General features: G+C 33.0%; 4 protein-coding genes across 4 annotated transcripts; 3 read left to right on the plus strand and 1 right to left on the minus strand.

The window, feature by feature from the left end:
• The first annotated feature begins 624 nt into the window (after positions 1-624).
• Positions 625-4,661, plus strand: LOC146138961 (uncharacterized). The gene is made up of 8 exons (XM_083393956.1): positions 625-705; positions 941-1,054; positions 1,338-1,496; positions 1,908-2,044; positions 2,219-2,419; positions 2,772-2,935; positions 3,327-3,467; positions 3,980-4,661. The coding sequence occupies exons 1-8, from the start codon at positions 625-627 to the stop codon at positions 4,084-4,086; spliced, it is 1,104 nt and encodes a 367-aa protein (XP_083250082.1). The 3' UTR covers positions 4,087-4,661.
• A 2,113-nt stretch (positions 4,662-6,774) lies between these two features.
• Positions 6,775-10,966, plus strand: LOC146138962 (uncharacterized). Its single transcript, XM_083393865.1, has 8 exons — positions 6,775-6,855; positions 7,431-7,544; positions 7,736-7,894; positions 8,148-8,284; positions 8,489-8,689; positions 9,008-9,171; positions 9,720-9,860; positions 10,322-10,966. Exons 1-8 carry the CDS (start codon positions 6,775-6,777, stop codon positions 10,426-10,428), a joined length of 1,104 nt encoding a protein of 367 aa, XP_083249991.1. The 3' UTR covers positions 10,429-10,966.
• A 710-nt stretch (positions 10,967-11,676) lies between these two features.
• LOC146138963 (small ribosomal subunit protein uS12) lies at positions 11,677-17,224 on the plus strand. Its single transcript, XM_083393439.1, has 4 exons — positions 11,677-11,742; positions 14,883-15,042; positions 15,854-15,974; positions 17,038-17,224. Exons 1-4 carry the CDS (start codon positions 11,739-11,741, stop codon positions 17,182-17,184), a joined length of 432 nt encoding a protein of 143 aa, XP_083249565.1. The 5' UTR covers positions 11,677-11,738; the 3' UTR covers positions 17,185-17,224.
• Positions 17,225-17,226: 2 nt separating this feature from the next.
• Positions 17,227-19,377, minus strand: LOC146138964 (EF-hand calcium-binding domain-containing protein 10-like). Its single transcript, XM_083393440.1, has 4 exons — positions 19,238-19,377; positions 18,809-18,973; positions 18,416-18,506; positions 17,227-17,780 (listed from the first exon to the last, which is right to left on the minus strand). Exons 1-4 carry the CDS (start codon positions 19,359-19,361, stop codon positions 17,738-17,740), a joined length of 423 nt encoding a protein of 140 aa, XP_083249566.1. The 5' UTR covers positions 19,362-19,377; the 3' UTR covers positions 17,227-17,737.
• Between the last annotated feature and the right edge of the window lie 188 nt (positions 19,378-19,565).

The following is a 19,565-nucleotide window of genomic DNA, read 5'->3' on the forward strand; positions in this document are numbered from 1 at the left end:
ATAAAAAATACACAAATCGTGAGTTGAACCAGCTTCTTGATTTATTAATAGAATAACACAAAAAAAATAACAGGAAACTCTTTTTGCGCCTATTTAATAACCTTAATATGCGTATGTCCAAACGAAAACGACCGTAAAGGTCAAAATAGTGCCCTCTGGCACCAATAAATCTGTTTATCATTTAACCTGAGAAGTTCGACTTTGGTCAGAGAAAGTATTTTTATGTTTGCTTTACTCGAAACGCATGAATGGCGACCGACACGCTTGGATGACTCAGCAAAATCGCCGGGTGAGAGAAAGTTTGATTTCTATGAAAGTCAAAGTAAACTTTAATATTTGTAAAAAAATGAGTTTTTGTAACGTTTCACCAAACAAATTGTACAACTATTAAATAGATAATACTTTTATACAATTTATCAGATGTTTAACTTTCCACAAACGTAAAAATAGTTATTTTTTTTATTTAGCAAAGCGGTGAGAATAAAAAATATAATTTCCGTGTGTAATAAAACCATTTCCGGGTTTGAACAAAAGTAAACAAATGAAAGCAATTTTGTCCTAAATATAGAAAGTATTCTGTGTAACTTTACATAATAAAGTAGCAACTTTTTCAAGACTGTTGCGATGTTATTTCATGAATTGGAATCTTACGAAGCTCCAAAATTCACTGCTGGTCTTAATGGAGTTCCAAAGAAACGTGTCAAAGTAGGCTATACACTTAGAGTCTTACCATATTATTATTCCCTCAGTTAAAAAAAAAACTTTTCTTTATGCAACAAAGTAATAAATTTGCCAATATTTCATATATATGTTGCTAATTATCATTAAAATACTTACTTTGTTTGGCTAAATTTTATTTTTTTAGGCTTTTATTTATTAAAAAAAATGTTTATGTGACCATATTTTTTTACTATAAACAATTTTTTTACTTTTCAATCAGCTGGCAATGTTACCAACACCAATCCATAAATGGAAAATACCTGAAGCTCCAAAAGATTTTGAAATCTTTATTAAAAGAGATGACATGACTGGATGTGCCTTAAGTGGGAATAAGGTAAACTGAAGATTTTTTATTTATTTACTTTAAGTTGCCAACGTAAATGATTTTTTTATAAATTGTTAATTATTAGTAGTGTTTGACTGTTTGAAATTTAATTTCTGTCCATTTTAGCTAACTTTTAAACACTTTATAAATATTTTGTTTAATTTGATTAAGGTAAGAAAATATTTATGAAGTTTTTAAAAGGCTTTTTGTATTAAAATGCTTAAATACCAACTGAGTCAACCAAGATTTGCAAAAAATTAAGTAAATTTCTAGAAACAATTTATTTATTAAGGTGCGAAAGTTGGAGTTTTTGTTGGCTGATGCGATGTCGAAAGGTTGTAGGTCGGTGATCACTTGCGGAAGCGTTCAATCGAATCACTGTAGAGCGACCGCTGTTGCAGCTAAAGAACTCGGAATGGATTGTCACCTTCTTCTACGAAGTGAAAATATGGTTAACAACATCTGTTTATTTTTATTGACTTTTACTTGATACATTTTATTGTCTGTTCACATCGTACAACTATAGGAAAGTTATAATTGTTTAATTTAATTATTACTACTTTAAAATATATATATATGTAAATAAGTTTTCACCCACTGACATAAATGAATTCCTTGGGTGTATTTTTCTTTTGTCTTAGACTTATGTCTTTTTAAAATTTCCATAAGCTATTGGATATTAGATAATATTATGTTTATTAACATTTTTGATAAAAAAACTTGGTGACAAAATATTCTTGTTATTTTACAAATTAACGATAATGCCATACAAATCTAAAAAAAAAGTTAGTTATATGATAATGTACTATTTGTAATTCTTTTTACATATGATTTACAAATTTGTGTTGCTTTGTATTTCTAGAATGTAGAAACTCTGTCCAACCCTGGAAACCTCTTGCCTTCTATTTTGTGCGGAAGTCAAATTTATTTTATTCCCAAAAACTCAACATATGCTGATGATATTAAACCGAGGCAGGAAATCCTGGCTGATAAAATATTGTAAGTATATTTTTTCAGTTTTTAGTTTGTTATTTTACTAAGGTATTTTTGATTCAATTTAAAATTAGATTTTCTTTAATTTAAGATGTGATTTTATTGAGAATCTGTTTAATTCATATTTATTTATTTTTTTTGTGATTCAGGGAATAGTTTGTTTTTATTTTTATCGCACAGAAAATCAACGGGACACCCTTCTTACATAATCCCAGTTGGAGGTTCAAATGAAATTGGAGTTTTCGGTTTCATTGAAGCTTGGAACGAAATGATGTCACAGAATGTTGATGACATCCTCCATGACATAGTTGTGACTTGTGGAAGTGGGGGGACTATTGCTGGTTTGGCGATCGGGAATTTCCTCACAGGAAGCAAAATAAGGTGAATCCTTAGGTGGACTAGGATTGGTATAATTATGAATATACTGTGGAAGCATGACCACAAATAAAAATGGTTGTGCTATCTATTGCTGTAAAAAAAATTCCCGAATAGATAATAATCAAAACATTGTCAGTTGAAATAAAAATTCTATCAGAAAACTCATTTTTTCTCTGCTTGTCATAATAGTTAATAACTATAATAAACTTGTAAATGTTGTATCTTGGAAAGTCACAATGTCAACCATCATGGCTCTGCATTATTAGTTAACCTGGTTGCCATACTAGAACAATTATTCAACTGACAAGATGTTTCAATGTAACATAGGAAAATTAAAAAAGCTTAAATTTTTCAGATTGCATGCGATCTGTGTAAATCGTGATGAGAATTACTTTCACCAACACATCAACGAAATGTTGGCAGCGGTCGGCATCACTCAAACAACATCGGAAGAATTGGTTAACATCATCGATGGCCACAAGGGGGACGGATATGGAAAGAGCACAATTGAAGACCACGGTAAAAACTTGTTAAATTTAGCTAATTGTTTTTAGGATTTGCATAATTATTTTGGATATTACCCCTTTATGGAAGTAATTTAATACAAAACTCTAATTGAAAGGCAGGAGAAAATGCAAATATAACATGAATTAAATCCACACGTTCAAAACGCTTAGTTTCCAACTATGACTGAATGATTTAATTGTGACTGTGTTCAGGGGCGGATTAATGCGGAGGCTGAGGGGGCTGCAGCCCCAGGCCCACCAAAAAATAGGTATAAAAAAAAATATAAATCTTATTGGTTAGTCAACCTAAAAAATCCTAATTTTTTCTTTGTTATTATTGTAATATAAATTCAAATAAACTAAGGTTAAAATTCAACTTTTTTCTTATAAACTTGTTTGTTTAGAGTTTCTTCAAAATCTAGCGTCATCTAGTGGTGTGATATGCGACGCTGTGTACACTGGAAAGGCAGTTCGTGGAATGTTGAAGGAAATGAAAAACAACCCCGGCTGCTTTAAGGGGAGGAGGCTAATGTTTGTACATACTGGTGAGGTTATGTGTATTTTAATAAGCAACTTTTACTTTTAGGACTCGTTTTTTAACAGAATCTTCGTCCGAATTACAAAAGTTAAAAATTGATACATGTAGTTCTTTTTAAGGGCCCAATGATATTGTACAGCATGTTACATTTTAAAAATTACAAAGATTTAACGATCTTTTTACACTTAGCTTTTCACAGGATAACATATTTCTTTGCACTTCTACTGACCATCAAGACAGGTTCCGCAATGATGCTTAAGTAATAAGAATGTATTCTATAATGACGAATTTTCAAAATTTTTATTTTTACAACAGCCATATTGCTAAAAACCCAATTAAATTAAGGATTATTTGATAAGGGTTGTCAAAACTGATATTTCCTTGTGTAGCTTAGACATGTCGAGTACAGAAACAACACGTTTCATTAGTTTCAAATGATAGACAAATTAAAATTATCTGTTTCTCATAAACTTCATTTGATTTTACTGTGAAAGTTATTGCCATGTTCATTGTTTACAGGTGGAATATTTGGAGATTATGACGGAACAATGCAGCACACAATGAACAAGACGTTCCAGAACTTGACGCATTCTTGGCCAATTTTAAATTCTCCTCCAACAGATTGATTATTCTGTTAAACGAATCAAGTGTAGCTTTATAGTTCAAATTAGGCATTTTTTCACACTTTCTTTAGTTTTATTGATATTCTGTTCATGAAATAGCGTAAAGTTTGCGCCGTAAACTGCCTTGATTTCTGTTTGACTCTCCTGTTAAACAAACTGAGTGTAGGTTTACAGTTTAAATGAGGCATTTTATCGCATGTGCTCTGTTTGCTTCATCCATGCAACTGATATCTTTAAACAGAGGTGCATTATTATGTAACAATTCAAAATACTATGTTTTTACAGCAAAAATAGTATGCTACATTTTGATTATATAGAATCGCAATTTACTTCAGCGTGGTTCAAAGTTTACCCTGTCAAATATCTATGCATTAAATACCATTGTTGTATTGCCTTACCCCCTCAGTGCAACTTAATTTATTTTAGTTTTGAAACGTTTTGATTTTGCTGATATGACCAGTTCATGTACTCAAATTAAGCTAAATCAAAAAAAATTCCTTTGGTAGTAAACAAATATATTTTATAAAATTTACACATTTTTAACGTTTGTTTTCCTTTTTGTACTATGTATTCAAACTTTCCTCTCTAAAATTGACATGAATCAGACCGAATTCAGTCGTTAGATCTTTAGATTTCATATTACTATTAAAAAAATGCAGTTTAATTGCGCCAGTTTTTCGTTTTAAAAAATACAGAGACCCGAAAAAGTATGGAGTCATTTTGTTAAACTTCCTGAAAAAGTCCTTATTAAGGTGTACAACTGCGCGGAAACGACAGAACATTAGTGTAAACAATTTTCTTATCACGCACTTGTGCTAGTCACCTAGATTTTGTAAAACCATACTAACTAAGATAATAATCTATGCGTTATAAATGCACCCGATCCGTTAGAAATTAGTGCAATTCTAAAGCAAAAAGATCTACGACAATTCAGGCATACAAAGGATCAAAAGTCTGGCTTTTAGATTTTAAGGGCTTAACAATTCACTAATTTAATTTTTTTCATATTTTACTACCAGTTTAAAAATGCCTTTTCATTGCACATAAACGCTACACACATGTCTTATCGAATTGCTGAAATACAGGGAAAAATAAAAATAAAAAATGTCCTATTTTATTTTACGTAACTAATTATTTATTTTATGAGAATAAAATAAACAGCGACTAAAAAACTAAAATTTTATCCAGTCCAGTGTTTAAAAAAATCAATTGAATAAATTTTGAATTAAAAAAAAACGCAAAAAGTATCACATTATTTTGGTATTATTTAAAGTTTAAACAAAATAAACCATTTTGGAAATAAATATCCCAGCATTCTTGCAATAAAACGATTTTAAGAGTTGCAATATTAACGCCGATGAGACAAGGAATTATTATATAGGGTGGCAGACTTGGTGACCTTCGGTTCTTTCGTCACCCTGCACGTTAATTTATTCGTTTCTTTGCATTCTGTTTTATAAAACGATTACAAACGTGCAAATAAAATATATCTACCTATCTATCTATATTCTATAGGCTGTGAATTGGTGGTTTGGTGCTAACACTTTTCGTTGAGCAGCGACAAATTGGTCACAAATAGTTACCTGAAGATATAATGAAGACAGCGATGAGTTTACATCACAAACAATTTACAACATATCAAGGCGAAGGTCACAGTTTGAGAAACCCTGCCTATCCTAATCACCAAAGCGGTAAGGCGGACATGACGCAGCAAAATCACAGGCCTTTCCGGGGTCGTTTTTGGTCCCTAACTTTTTTAACTTGTCACTATTGCTATTTCAAATTTTTAAAAATATCTGTGAACGACAAAACACACGTTTGATTAAAAACTTTAACCAATTACGCATTTTTAAGAAGTATCAGTATTGTTCAATAATGAACCGTGGGAAAAAGTATAAAATACTTCCGGGTTGTGCAAAGTAAACAAATGTTGTTGAATTTAATAAATCTTTTGAATAATATTCCCAGAGTATTGCCGTTAATATCAAGAAAAACTTTTATTCCATTTTCAAAACCTTGGCAAACCAGGCTCTCAAATATTTTTTGTGTCGCTAATAAACTGAAATTTTAGACCTGGTGTTAGCTTTACCCATCCAGCAATCACACTTTTAGCAAAAAACATTGATAAAATATATTGATGTTGATGAATGTAAATATACAGCCATGTTATCATCTAATTGTCAATATTTTTGCTGAAATTTCAACAATATAAACTACTCGGCAAACTCTTCAAAAAGAGCCATCGTTTATATTCAATTTCCATTAGTTTAATCTAAATTTTTTTTATTCTGGTTGTTGCAATATATTTACGCTAACTGTGGTTTAAATTGTGAGGGTAGTTATCATGCAGACAGAAAATAATTGCATTATTGTAGATTTTTGCTAAAAGCATGGCGGACCCTTATAGGGTTTTGCAAAACACATCAGTTTTATTGTGTATATGGATTGTTTTTGTCACATTTAAGAATTCCATTTTTTGACATACATAATTTTATAAGTAAGCAAAATTAACCATTCAAATGCTCTACACTATGCCTAAATAAATCTGCATATTGCTGGTTGTATATTTAACATTTATTTGATTTCCTTCTATTTCCAAGAAAATACTTTGCAAATACAAGTTAAGTAATGTTTAAACTATTAAAAAGTGGAAGAAAATTACAAAGTTGTAATTTCTCAAAAATTTTTGTCATGAATTTTCACCAAATTGAATCTTACCAAGCCCCAGAATTTGCTGCTTCTCTTAATGGAATTCCAAAACAACGTGTTAGGGTAAGGAAATAAATGAAAATTTATTTTTGTTAAGGAAATAGAGTGGTTCAATGTATCTATATAAGTGTTTCTCTACCCATGAGCTGCCACCCAAAATTTGGTCCCTGTTTGATTTGGTTGGGTTACTACAATAGGTCAGATTGTTAGGTTAATTCAGATTGGTTCAGAGCATGATTTCTTGAAAAGTTTAAGAAGCTTGTAGAAACAATAGAAAAACATTGATCATGTTAATAAAATTCTAACTTCCTGATGTTAATGTCTTATGTTTTTTTTGGTAACAAAGATTTCAGTAAATAGTTTTAGGCTGCCAAAGCTTTGCTGTTGAACTTAACCCTTAAGTAAATATGCTGTTGCTACCAGGCATAGTATATTTAAAATAGGTTTGTCTGGCATATATTTCTTCAACCAACGTTTCGGCTTACTATACGGCAAGCCTTCGTCAAATTACCCCTTAGTAATTGGGTCACAAAAGTTTGAGAAACACTAATCTGTAACTTTAGGTTTCATACCAATTACCATGTAGCCTACTGTTTTTCTTTTGTATTTTTACTTTTTTTTGTTTACTTTTCAATCAGCTGGCAATGTTACCAACACCAATCCATAAATGGAAATTACCTGGAGCACCAAAAGATTTTGAAATCTTTATTAAAAGAGATGATATGACTGGATGTGCCTTAAGTGGGAATAAGGTAAAAAACTAATTTTACATTTTAATAAACGACTTTTAATATCAATGTTAATTAAGTTAAAGACTCATACTGGTAATTTATATTCTATTAAGTTATTTTTAAGTGTGAAACTAAATTAGTTAGAACTTAAATTTTATCTATCAACTAGTTTGAATTTTTAATTCTATAAACACTTTCTGTATACTTTTAAGGTGAGAAAGTTGGAGTTTTTGTTGGCTGATGCGATGTCGAAAGGTTGTAGGTCGGTGATCACTTGCGGAAGCGTTCAATCGAATCACTGCAGAGCCACCGCTGTTGCAGCTAAAGAACTCGGAATGGATTGTCACCTTCTTCTACGAAGTGAAAACCTGGTTTGGCTGCTTTTATTGTGGTTTGTTTTATTACAGGCATAGTTACTTGATTATTATTAATGTTCATTTATTTTTGAGAACCTTTGTTTAATATTGATTTCTATAAATACCAGTTTCAACATTATAGTTTTAATTGTACCTATGTTGAGGTATATATTACATATAAAGCTGTTAGTAATAATTAGTTGTGTTAATAAATTGTTGACAATTAGTTTATCAAAATTAATTTTTATGATATTATGTATTTTTGTAGAATGTTGAAGAACTGCCCAGTCCTGGAAACCTCTTGCCTTCTATTTTATGCCGAAGTCAAATTTATTTTATTCCACTAAAATCACGATACGCTGATGATATTAAACCAAGGCAGGAAATCCTGGCTGATAAAATATTGTAAGTTTCGTGACATAAAATCTGTTACTTCGAAAACAATATTTAGATGGACTTTTTTCATTTTGAGCTAATTTTTAAAAACTTTAATGTCATTTTTGATTATAAAACATTTATTTGTCGTTAAAGTATAATATTTGACATTTATTTTTTGATTTATTTAACGTTTGTAGTTGTTTAATTTTGTTTTTATTTTGTAATGTTTAGAAAATCAACAGGACACCCTTCCTATCCAATCCCAGTTGGAGGTTCAAATCAAATTGGAGTTTTCGGTTTCATTGAAGCTTGGAATGAAATGATGTCACAGAATGTTGATGACATCATTGATGACATAGTTGTGACTTGCGGAAGTGGGGGGACCATCGCTGGTTTGGCGATCGGAAATTTCCTCACAGGAAGCAAAATAAGGTTCGGCTTAAAATTTAGACGAAGAATTAATTTATTTAATTTCAAACATAAATGTTTTGATTATTTTTTTACATAAGATTCTTCAAATTATTTATATTAAATTTAATATTTGTTTCATGAGATGTTTCTGTGACTGAGTCGCAATGACTTGTTTTAAATGACCAAAAAAAGGTGCCTTGTTCTAGCTATAATCTGTAATTGGGGTATTACAATGACCCAAGTTTTACAACACACACTTTGAGAATCTTAGTTTAAAACCTAAATAACTTTTAAATAGCCTACTTAGTGTACTTGTACATTGATATTTTTTATGCTTAGATTACATGCAATATGCGTAAGTGACGATAAATACTATTTTCACCAACACATCAACGAAATGTTGGCAGCAGTCGGTATCACTCAAACAACATCGGAAGAATTGGTTAACATTATCGATGGCCACAAGGGGGACGGATATGGAAAGAGCACAGTAGAAGACCACGGTAAAAACTTGATGTAGCTAAACAACATTTTTTTAAATATAATAAAAAACAAGTAAATAACATAAAAAGCCAATCAGACAATATCATAAATTTTCAGCACGGAAAGTCAAGTGTGTATTTTGTTAACTTGAAGAACTTTTTACTGGAATTAATGACTCTCTAAGGTTTTCGAGTGGCCTATCTAAATAAATTGTTTATTGAAGGGGTCTACAGACTTTCTTATAAAATGCTCCTCTGTTGTCGGGCATTATTAAACCACCGAGGTTGTTTCTTTCCAATAAAGCAAGTTGTATTCATAGGAATTTTGCTTTTTCGCATTTTCGCTGTAATTTGTGAAAAAATATTAGTTTTTTGCTCTTATCTGGTGGACTTGACAGAGTTACCCAAATAGGGATGCAACAATACAACGATGGTTTTATGAATTCTAAAATATTTGAAAAAAGTATTAAAAATTTAGGTTACCAAAGGCACCAAAATCATTACAACACCAAGTTATAATTATGGCAAAAGTGAAAGTCGACCATTTGTTTATAAACTTGTTTGTTTAGAGTTTCTCCACAATCTAGCGTCATCTAGTGGTGTGATATGCGACACTGTGTACACTGGAAAGGCAGTTCGTGGAATGTTGAAGGAAATGAAAAACAACCCTGGCTGCTTCAAGGGGAGGAGGCTCATGTTCATACATACTGGTGAGGTTATGTGTGTTTTAAAAATCATAATTACCTTACATAGAGCTTTATACATTTGAAAGATTTGACTTGACAGACCTCCAAAAACTTTTTTATGTTTATTAGTCTTTATATTTTAATATACAGCTTCACAACTAGGGTTATATTTTGCTTGTTTAAGTATAGTTATGATTAATGACGTCATTTGGTATTTGTATCGGATCTTTTCATCCAAAATACCATCGTATCGTACAACCCCAGTCAACATACTTCCAATTTACTTTAACCAAAATTCAACCAAAGAAAAACATAGATTATATATTAAGTTGATTGCTGGATAGATTTGGTTGCTAGCGTGTAAAAATTTCCGACAATAACGTACGTTCTTTCGGAGATATTAGACTTGAACGTTCAGTCTGAATGATTTCCTTTTGATTATAATGGCACCGATGTTAAGCGTATATCGCCATTGTTTCTTACAGGTGGGATATTTGGCGTTTATGACGGAACACTGGAGCAAACAATGAACAAGACATTCCAGAACTTAACGCATTCTTGGCCCATTTTAAATTCTCCCCCAACAGATTGAGTGTTTTGTTTATGGAACTGAGTAGGTTGCTAAAACTAAAGTTTCCTATTTTATCTCACGTTTTGTAATTCTTTTATCTATGCAACTGATATTGAACTGGTGTTGGCCGCTCCAATGCTAGTATGGTTAAGTGGGGCTAAGCTGATAACTCGACACTGTCTGCATCTTTTGGCCCATTCATGGCCGATTTTGAATTCTCCTCCAACTGATTGTCTTGTTCAAGGAAATTAATAAATTGAGCGTCCAGGCCAGTCTCCTGAAGTCAAAGCTAATCAAACAACATTTCAGACAAATTTATCTTAAGTTTTGCATTTTATTGCTTGTCTATGTATTTATCACCTATGCAACTAATTTCGACAAAACAAAGTTTATTTTCTTGGAAACATGTGTTTATTGTTGGTATAGGGTCTCGTCCTCTATTCGATGATATCATATACCATGCGTTCCACTTAATCTAATTTATTGTTACTTTATCGAAATCAGCATAATAGTTGTTATTATAGAACTCTTAAAACACATATACCGTTGCATTGTTTTGTTGGGCGTTATCTGAATTTTATGAAGACTAAACAATAAAACTAACAAACCGTTGTTATACAAATATTACATGAGCATGCGTCAAATAAAATAGATTAACTCAGCATTTTATATGTTTTCATCAGTTATATCTTATTTTCGTTACATGGAAACCCTGGACCAGATCAGCCTAGTTTTCGTTCTCAAATAATCAATAAGAAGTATTTTATATGGTTGGCTCATAAAGTACAACACACTAGTTGTTAAAGAAAGTGTATGTCATTTGTTTGTTTAATTTAATTTGCTCAATTCTTCGAAAGTTTTATGAAAAACATGAAACTGTTCAAAATTTTCACATAACACATTGATGGCCAAGCTATTTGTTATCTTTGAAGTAGTCTACTATGTCGTACATTGTAAAAATTTAACTTTCAAATACTAACATAAAGAAAAAATGCAGTGATTTTTATTCAACCATTGCAAGAAACACAATAAAAGCAACTTTCCGCAATACTTAGTAACTTTAGTTTATTTGTATTTCGCCGTGTGTAGGAAAAAAAACACTCTAATAAGTGATTAAAATGTGTCTGTTTTACTTGAAAACATTTAATAAGAATAAATACCGTTCAAGAAACTCTCTTTTCAATCAATTTATATGGGCTGTATAAATAACCAAAGTTTGACAACTAAGCGTTACTCCCCTTTTGGTGAAATAAAATGTATGACGTCACGAAAAGTGGCCGAGACGAGAAACATCGTGGATTCGTTCTTTTTCACGAAACCCTGAAATCAAAATGGGTAAGTTAGGTTTTGAGTTTTTTTAAGGGATATATACGCGGAAATTACAGTCTTTGAATCAAGTTTTGTGATAAAAAAAACAACTAGACCGTATTTTTAATGTGTAATAAGTGTAAAAATAGTTAAAAGTGATTGCTCTTCACAGTTTTGGCTTCAACAACTTATAACTGAATTTAGTAGCACAAATGCAGGCGCTGGTCTAGAATCCTACCACAACGAAACACCATTTGGGTTAGGGTGCCGGTTTGGGTTTGGGTGAGTCCAGTAATAGTGTTAAACAATATTACTTGACCTACCCACACCCAAACACTAACCGACACCCTAACCCACATTATGCATTGCTTAATAATCATTTCAACGTTGTGGTAGGATTCTAGACCGGCGCCCAGTTTTGTGCGTTGATTTCATAACTGTGGTAGGATTCTAGACCAGCGCCAGATTGGAAACTTTGGATATTGCGCGGGGGAGATGTTTTGCAGCTGAAAAAATGCGCGGCTGAAAATAAAATTTCGACTTGAACTTGCGCGGCTAAAAATAAACCATCAGGCTACCGAAAGTTGTAAATTGCGAATTTATATTAAACTTACAGCGTTCATAGAATACTTGAATCACTGCGCAATTTTTGGTTGGTGTGCGGGCGCAGTGCGCAGGTAAATATTTAAAAAGATGGATAGTATAGCATTTAATATACAATATTACTCGAAATTGCCTAATTTGACGTCACTAAACACGTGACCGTTGTCCACTGATGCGTGACCAAATCGCCTAACTGTGCGTTTTCAGCGTTTCGCAAGTGATTCTATATGATGTATTATATGATATACGTCTTATAAACTAGCGTTAAAAAATGTTATGCAACTTCAGTATGCGGCCCGCCAATTTTTTTTGTGCTTGTTAAGTTTCATACAGAAGTTTGCGCGGCTGAAGTTTTGCGCGTTTGCTCGAGTCAGATTTGCGCGGCTGAACACATTTTCTATAAAATGCGCGGCTGTGACCGCGGCTGAAAGTGCTACTGCGCGGGGGATAAATCCCCCGCGCAGGCCAAACTTTCCAACCTGGGACCAGCGCCCAAATGCAGCCTTTTTACCCCAATTTTGTAGTAAATTGGGCTAGCAAATTCATTTAAATTAAATCGTAAGTTTTTAGGATAAATGCAGACAAACAAACAAAATGTGTATATCTATTTTTTTAATTTGGTCACAAGTATTTTAAATTAAAGTAATACAAGCATATAAAACTATAACAAACTTCAGTAACGTAGTTCAGTGTGAAAAGTATGGCAAGTTATATTATTTCAACAGACCAGACCTGCACCCTTAAATAATGAATATGCACTCAATTTTTCCATACGTTATTAGTAGGGAGGGTTTATTTTTGTTCTAGACCGGCGCCCAGTTTTGTGCGTTGATTTCATAACTGTGGTAGGATTCTAGACCAGCGCCAGATTGGAAACTTTGGATATTGCGCGGGGGAGATGTTTTGCAGCTGAAAAAATGCGCGGCTGAAAATAAAATTTCGACTTGAACTTGCGCGGCTAAAAATAAACCATCAGGCTACCGAAAGTTGTAAATTGCGAATTTATATTAAACTTACAGCGTTCATAGAATACTTGAATCACTGCGCAATTTTTGGTTGGTGTGCGGGCGCAGTGCGCAGGTAAATATTTAAAAAGATGGATAGTATAGCATTTAATATACAATATTACTCGAAATTGCCTAATTTGACGTCACTAAACACGTGACCGTTGTCCACTGATGCGTGACCAAATCGCCTAACTGTGCGTTTTCAGCGTTTCGCAAGTGATTCTATATGATGTATTATATGATATACGTCTTATAAACTAGCGTTAAAAAATGTTATGCAACTTCAGTATGCGGCCCGCCAATTTTTTTTGTGCTTGTTAAGTTTCATACAGAAGTTTGCGCGGCTGAAGTTTTGCGCGTTTGCTCGAGTCAGATTTGCGCGGCTGAACACATTTTCTATAAAATGCGCGGCTGTGACCGCGGCTGAAAGTGCTACTGCGCGGGGGATAAATCCCCCGCGCAGGCCAAACTTTCCAACCTGGGACCAGCGCCCAAATGCAGCCTTTTTACCCCAATTTTGTAGTAAATTGGGCTAGCAAATTCATTTAAATTAAATCGTAAGTTTTTAGGATAAATGCAGACAAACAAACAAAATGTGTATATCTATTTTTTTAATTTGGTCACAAGTATTTTAAATTAAAGTAATACAAGCATATAAAACTATAACAAACTTCAGTAACGTAGTTCAGTGTGAAAAGTATGGCAAGTTATATTATTTCAACAGACCAGACCTGCACCCTTAAATAATGAATATGCACTCAATTTTTCCATACGTTATTAGTAGGGAGGGTTTATTTTTGTTCTAGACCGGCGCCCAGTTTTGTGCGTTGATTTCATAACTGTGGTAGGATTCTAGACCAGCGCCCAAATGCAGCCTTTTTACCCCAATTTTGTAGTAAATTGGGCTAGCAAATTCATTTAAATTAAATCGTAAGTTTTTAGGATAAATGCAGACAAACAAACAAAATGTGTATATCTATTTTTTTAATTTGGTCACAAGTATTTTAAATTAAAGTAATACAAGCATATAAAACTATAACAAACTTCAGTAACGTAGTTCAGTGTGAAAAGTATGGCAAGTTATATTATTTCAACAGACCAGACCTGCACCCTTAAATAATGAATATGCACTCAATTTTTCCATACGTTATTAGTAGGGAGGGTTTATTTTTGACCTTTGTTGCACCATGTCAACCCATTTTTTTGAGGCCGTGCACCTGCGCGATCCCATACTTTCCAGATGGGCATGTAATTATATACCAGTCTGAAAAGAATGGCAGATCTCGGGTGTACAGCCAAAAAAATGTGCAACAAAGGTCGAAAAAGTGCACCTTTCATGATTTCCGATGCACTCTGTATGGCATACATTGCACTGTAAACGTTTGTCGCACAAGCGTTCTTCATATTTGGGATGCAGTTAAGATTTTTTCAAGGTGCCATTTTAAAAGGTTCCAAAAAACTCGTTGGTGCACTTGCCATACTTTCCACAATGGGTTATATATATGTTGTTAAGCAATAGAACGACAAGCTTTTCATGTTTATTATGTTTGATTCCAGGAAAACCAAGTGGTCTTCGTTGTGCTCGAAAGCTAAAGAACCGAAGAAGGGAACAGAAATGGCACGATAAGGATTACAAGAAGTCCCACTTGGGAACTGCCTTAAAGGCCAACCCATTCGGGGGTGCTTCTCACGCTAAGGGAATTGTGCTGGAAAAAATGTGAGTCGTTTAACCTTACTTATGCGTCTGTGGAAACATGATCTTACCTCATAATTTGTGGTCGCCAAAATAGGTCGATATATATGCCAAAAACAGATATTTATTTTGTTAAATACTAGTTGGCGATATTTGGTACCGAATGGCGTCATTGGCATTGTTTTGGTAGCAGTCCACCCAAAGATCTTTGGAAAGTTATTGGAATGCAATTGCAGATCTGAGAGTCTATTTTATATTAAACTAAACTCCTGCTAAAAACTCTTGAATACTGCATTGGGAAATGTTTAAGCAACATGAAATTGTGTGGCTGTAAAAGTTTTTGCTAAAGTGGTGTTAAGCACAACTTTTGTTTTTTACATTTGCTTACTCAAGTTTTACTCAAGCACGGCTGACTGAATTTTACGCCGATTTATCACAAAATAGGTTGCTGCAACCACAGCGGAGTTTACAACTAAACCAAAAAAACCCAAACTCTTCATTCTGGTCTGCTATGTATCATTCGTTACCCGATTATATTTTAGTTATTTACACCAAAGATCTTTGTGTTGAATCCAAAACCACGCCATGTAGTCATTAAGTGTGAATTGTACCTGCTTTTCCTTTATTTCTTTAGCTAATGTTTAACATTTTGTTTTTAAAAACTGGTAAAACATGTTTTCCCAGTTAAATGAATGTTGCTTCACAAAACAAATTCTTAGAAATTGTTTAAATGGTTCATTATTTACATTTTGTATTAATAGCTTTCACAGAAAATATCTGAAAACCCTTCCTATAATCTCCACTATTTGTAACTTTCATGCTTGTGTTGTTTTAGTGGAGTTGAGGCCAAACAGCCAAACTCTGCCATCCGAAAATGTGTCAGGGTTCAACTGATCAAGAACGGAAAGAAGATCACCGCTTTCGTCCCCAACGATGGTTGTCTCAACTACATTGAGGTAAACTGGGGATTTATTACATAATGTACGACAATTTGACTGTTACCATAAATATACGAGGAGTCAATGAAACATAGCAGCCCTATTGTAACACTGTTAAGCCAACCACTTATTAAACATACAAAACATATTGACAGAAATATGTGATTTACTCGACATAGTGGTTTGCTTATTAAGGATGTCAAACACATAGTTTTGATACCATGGAGGCTAGGTTTGGGTGATACAATCATATATCTCCATGCACTTCATATTTCTGCTGATGCTTATGATTTTGGCTCATTTGTTCACATAATTCCAAAAGTTTTGCATGACAAGGGAGACTTAACTTTCTATCTTTTCAACATCATGTAGTAATCCATTTTTCTGAATAAGCTCTGTACTTGTGTTTGTTGTCCCAATGCTAATATGTTTAAGTGGGACTTAGCTGATAACTGCAATGCTGCCTGCATGTGTTAATTGCGTGGGGACCATACCATGGACTACCACCTCCTACAGGGGCTGGCCAAACAAGTGTGCATGACCTTATTGTGGCACACTTCCTAATTTAATATTTAGGACAATTATTTTCATGAAGTCGGAAGATAATGGACCAATACCAAAATAATATTAGTAGGCTAATAAACAGTATTGTGTGGTTCCCCACATTCCCTTTGTTTTACAAGTAGGAGATCGAATAAAATTCTAAAAAATTCATGGCAGGAGATAAAAACATTTGGAAAATAATACAGATATTGCATTTATATCATTCTAACCACTGATTACTGCATAAACCACTTTTGAATTAAAATCATGTTTTCTAACTTTTTCAAAAGTTTGAAAAAATGGGGTCCATTGATTTATTAAAATTTTCAAAGTGGCCAAGGTGTAAAAAAGGTTGAGAACCCCTGCTTTACATTATACTTTTACAAACTACACAGTATAAGAAGAATATGTTAAAACATTTAAAAAGTATGATTTAACTTCTCGAACAACTATAAAATATCGTAGGCAAGACATTGTGTGGAAACTGGATTCAATTTGATTCTCAAACATTGTACTATGTTTCATTTTGTATTTTTAGGAAAACGATGAAGTTTTGGTGGCTGGATTCGGTCGAAGTGGTCACGCTGTAGGAGATATCCCCGGTGTCCGATTTAAGATCGTAAAAGTGGCAAACGTTTCACTTCACGCTCTTTTCACAGGCAAGAAAGAACGTCCTCGCTCTTAAGTTTTGAATGTTGCATTCAAAATAAACAAAATACAAAAAGTCTGGTGATGCTCTGTTATGTATTGCGGTTCCATAAATCACAACGTTTGTGTCCATTGGAAACAATCTGCCACTAGCTTGGTTTTATACAACCAAACTTTTTTGAGAAAATACTGTTTTTTGAACTCTGATATAAAGTAGAAAAAAAAATAACACCCCCACCCAAAAACTATACATTTTAAATAATTAGTGGGGAAGCAACAAGAAAGTGACTGCGCATGTAAAGCAGATGTTATTATTTTAAAGAAAGTTTAAGGTCATTATATGGCTAAATGTGTTTATTTAGTTGGTGTATATCATCTAAATATTTGAACATCTCGGAAGAGTTGATGTTATGTTTTACTAAGGTAAAGAAAAAATTTCGAAAGCTGGCTATCAATATAAGGAAAAATAAATTATAAATCCGTTTTTTATAAAACCGAACAGTGCAACATTTCACACAATATAGCCTGAAAAGCTTGGAGACGATCCCATCACAGTGAAAAAAGCAAAAGTTTTTTTTTTTCATAGCTCATCATTTCTTGAAAGTAGAGGAAGCTTTTGTCAATCCTTGTTTTCTAAACAATAAAAATGAATTAAAGGTTCAAGTATATCCAAAAAAAATTATGATTTACTTTTTAGGCCCATATTGATTGTAGGCCTCTCTCTAGCACAGCGGTTCCCAAACTTTTCTAAAAATTTTGCCCTGTTGCCCCTTTGCAATGATTTTGATATTTCACTGTCCTATAAAAATTCAAGGGTCAGTTGACCCATGTTTTTTTGTAGTACACTGGCGGTCCGCGGACCCCAGTTTTTGAACCGCTGCTCTAGCATATTTCAACCACATATATTTTCTGTGGTTGGACTACTCTATTTAATAACCAGTTCGCCCACTTACACATTCTTCAATGTTCCCAATTCTTTGTATGCAGATTAAAAACTGAAAGATATTTTTATGTAATGATCTCTGCATTTGGAATAGACCCCCTTAAGTTAAAACTAACCACAACTAGAAACCCTACACAAAGTTATCAACTGTCTATATAAGGAAAGTTTGGTCTACTCTAGAATTGTGCAGAAACCGATTCTGCAAACCTTTTTACTTTGGAAAGCAGTTTTTGTGAGGCAGTATGAATAATCCCACCACTGACTACATGTAAATCACACGGATTTATTGGACAAAGACTTGGTTAGCCAACAAACGTTTACTTACGCTTCCCTTAAAAATGTGTCCATGGTGATTTTATTGAGTTCAGACCCAGGGGGGTATTCGTCAAAATTTGAAATTCCAATTGTTGACAATCCTACAAGAAAAATGGTTTTCACGTTTTTTTTAAGGGAAGCCCGTGTTCAAAATACTTATTCTCAAAAGATTTTAGATTCATAACACAAGGTTAGCCATATTTAGGTGTCAATCAAAAAACAATTACATTTTTGTTTTCATTTAGTCTTCAGACTTAACATACAGCTTAACGAAGGTGTATTTGAAAGCAAAAACCCAATTATGAGGAAAAAACATTTAATAAATAAGCACCATAAAGGCTCACCCTGGTAAATGATGAGTAGCAGTAGTTTATAACTCAACTTAATATGTAGAGCCACATACCAGACACAAACTGATCTCTGGTGATATATCCTCTTTTGGTTGGATCAAGCATTCCAAAAATAGAAATCAGATTACTGTCGTCAAACAGACAAGGGTGGTACATTCCACTTTGCTTTGCAATCTTTAACTTTTCTAATTGTTGAACTAAATATGCCTTCGGTTCATCTAAAAAAGCATATTTTTAATGGGTATATACATAATATTAGGAATTTTAACTGTACGATCATGATTGGAATTATCTACTATAAAGTCATTCTTTCTGATAGAATTTTATAACAATATTGTGGACATGAATTATGATTCTCGCTTTTAATACTAAATTTAAACTTGTAAAAAACAACAATTCTAGTTTAGTAAATGCTGGTTGGCAAAATTTCTCCCAAAAGCGCATTTTATGTTCAAATCCACTTTAAGTGAAAAAATTAGTACCTGGTCTTGCATAGATCAGCATTGAGGTCATATTATCCAAGAGTTCCAATATTCTGTGTTTTTCTAAATAATCTCTTGTTTCTTCTTCTCTTGGATTTGATTTTTGATCATCTTCTTTTGTCATATTTTAATTATTTTTTGTTAGTTTACTTAGGGTTCAAAACAGATATTACAAAGAGCTAGGCACTGATCTAGAATCCTACCACATTTATTTTAACAGCAACACAATGTTGTCAAAGTTGAAATTAAAAGAAAAGGCATAAATATGTAAGAATAAAGATACTAATAAAACTTTAACCACCCAAACGCTAACTCGCACCCTAACCTA

The sequence above is a fragment of the Ascidiella aspersa genome, chromosome 7, assembly GCF_963924565.1.
Source record: "Ascidiella aspersa chromosome 7, kaAscAspe10.2, whole genome shotgun sequence".
Taxonomy (NCBI): domain Eukaryota; kingdom Metazoa; phylum Chordata; class Ascidiacea; order Phlebobranchia; family Ascidiidae; genus Ascidiella; species Ascidiella aspersa.

Bases quoted from the DNA above. Each gene is read 5' to 3' on its own strand.
- LOC146138962 (XM_083393865.1), top strand. From the start codon at position 6,775: ATGAATTTTCACCAAATTGAATCTTACCAAGCCCCAGAATTTGCTGCT. The intron at 7,545-7,735 runs GTAAAAAACTAA...TATACTTTTAAG, and splicing joins GTGCCTTAAGTGGGAATAAG to GTGAGAAAGTTGGAGTTTTT. The intron at 8,285-8,488 runs GTAAGTTTCGTG...TGTAATGTTTAG, and splicing joins ATCCTGGCTGATAAAATATT to AAAATCAACAGGACACCCTT.
- LOC146138961 (XM_083393956.1), top strand. From the start codon at position 625: ATGTTATTTCATGAATTGGAATCTTACGAAGCTCCAAAATTCACTGCT. The intron at 1,055-1,337 runs GTAAACTGAAGA...TTATTTATTAAG, and splicing joins GTGCCTTAAGTGGGAATAAG to GTGCGAAAGTTGGAGTTTTT. The intron at 2,936-3,326 runs GTAAAAACTTGT...TTGTTTGTTTAG, and splicing joins GAGCACAATTGAAGACCACG to AGTTTCTTCAAAATCTAGCG.
- LOC146138963 (XM_083393439.1), top strand. The intron at 15,043-15,853 runs GTGAGTCGTTTA...GTGTTGTTTTAG, and splicing joins GGAATTGTGCTGGAAAAAAT to TGGAGTTGAGGCCAAACAGC. The intron at 15,975-17,037 runs GTAAACTGGGGA...TTGTATTTTTAG, and splicing joins GTTGTCTCAACTACATTGAG to GAAAACGATGAAGTTTTGGT.
- LOC146138964 (XM_083393440.1), bottom strand. From the start codon at position 19,361: ATGACAAAAGAAGATGATCAAAAATCAAATCCAAGAGAAGAAGAAACA. The intron at 18,974-19,237 runs GTACTAATTTTT...ATGCTTTTTTAG, and splicing joins GCTGATCTATGCAAGACCAG to ATGAACCGAAGGCATATTTA. The intron at 17,781-18,415 runs GTAAGTAAACGT...TTTATTGTTTAG, and splicing joins GACACATTTTTAAGGGAAGC to AAAACAAGGATTGACAAAAG.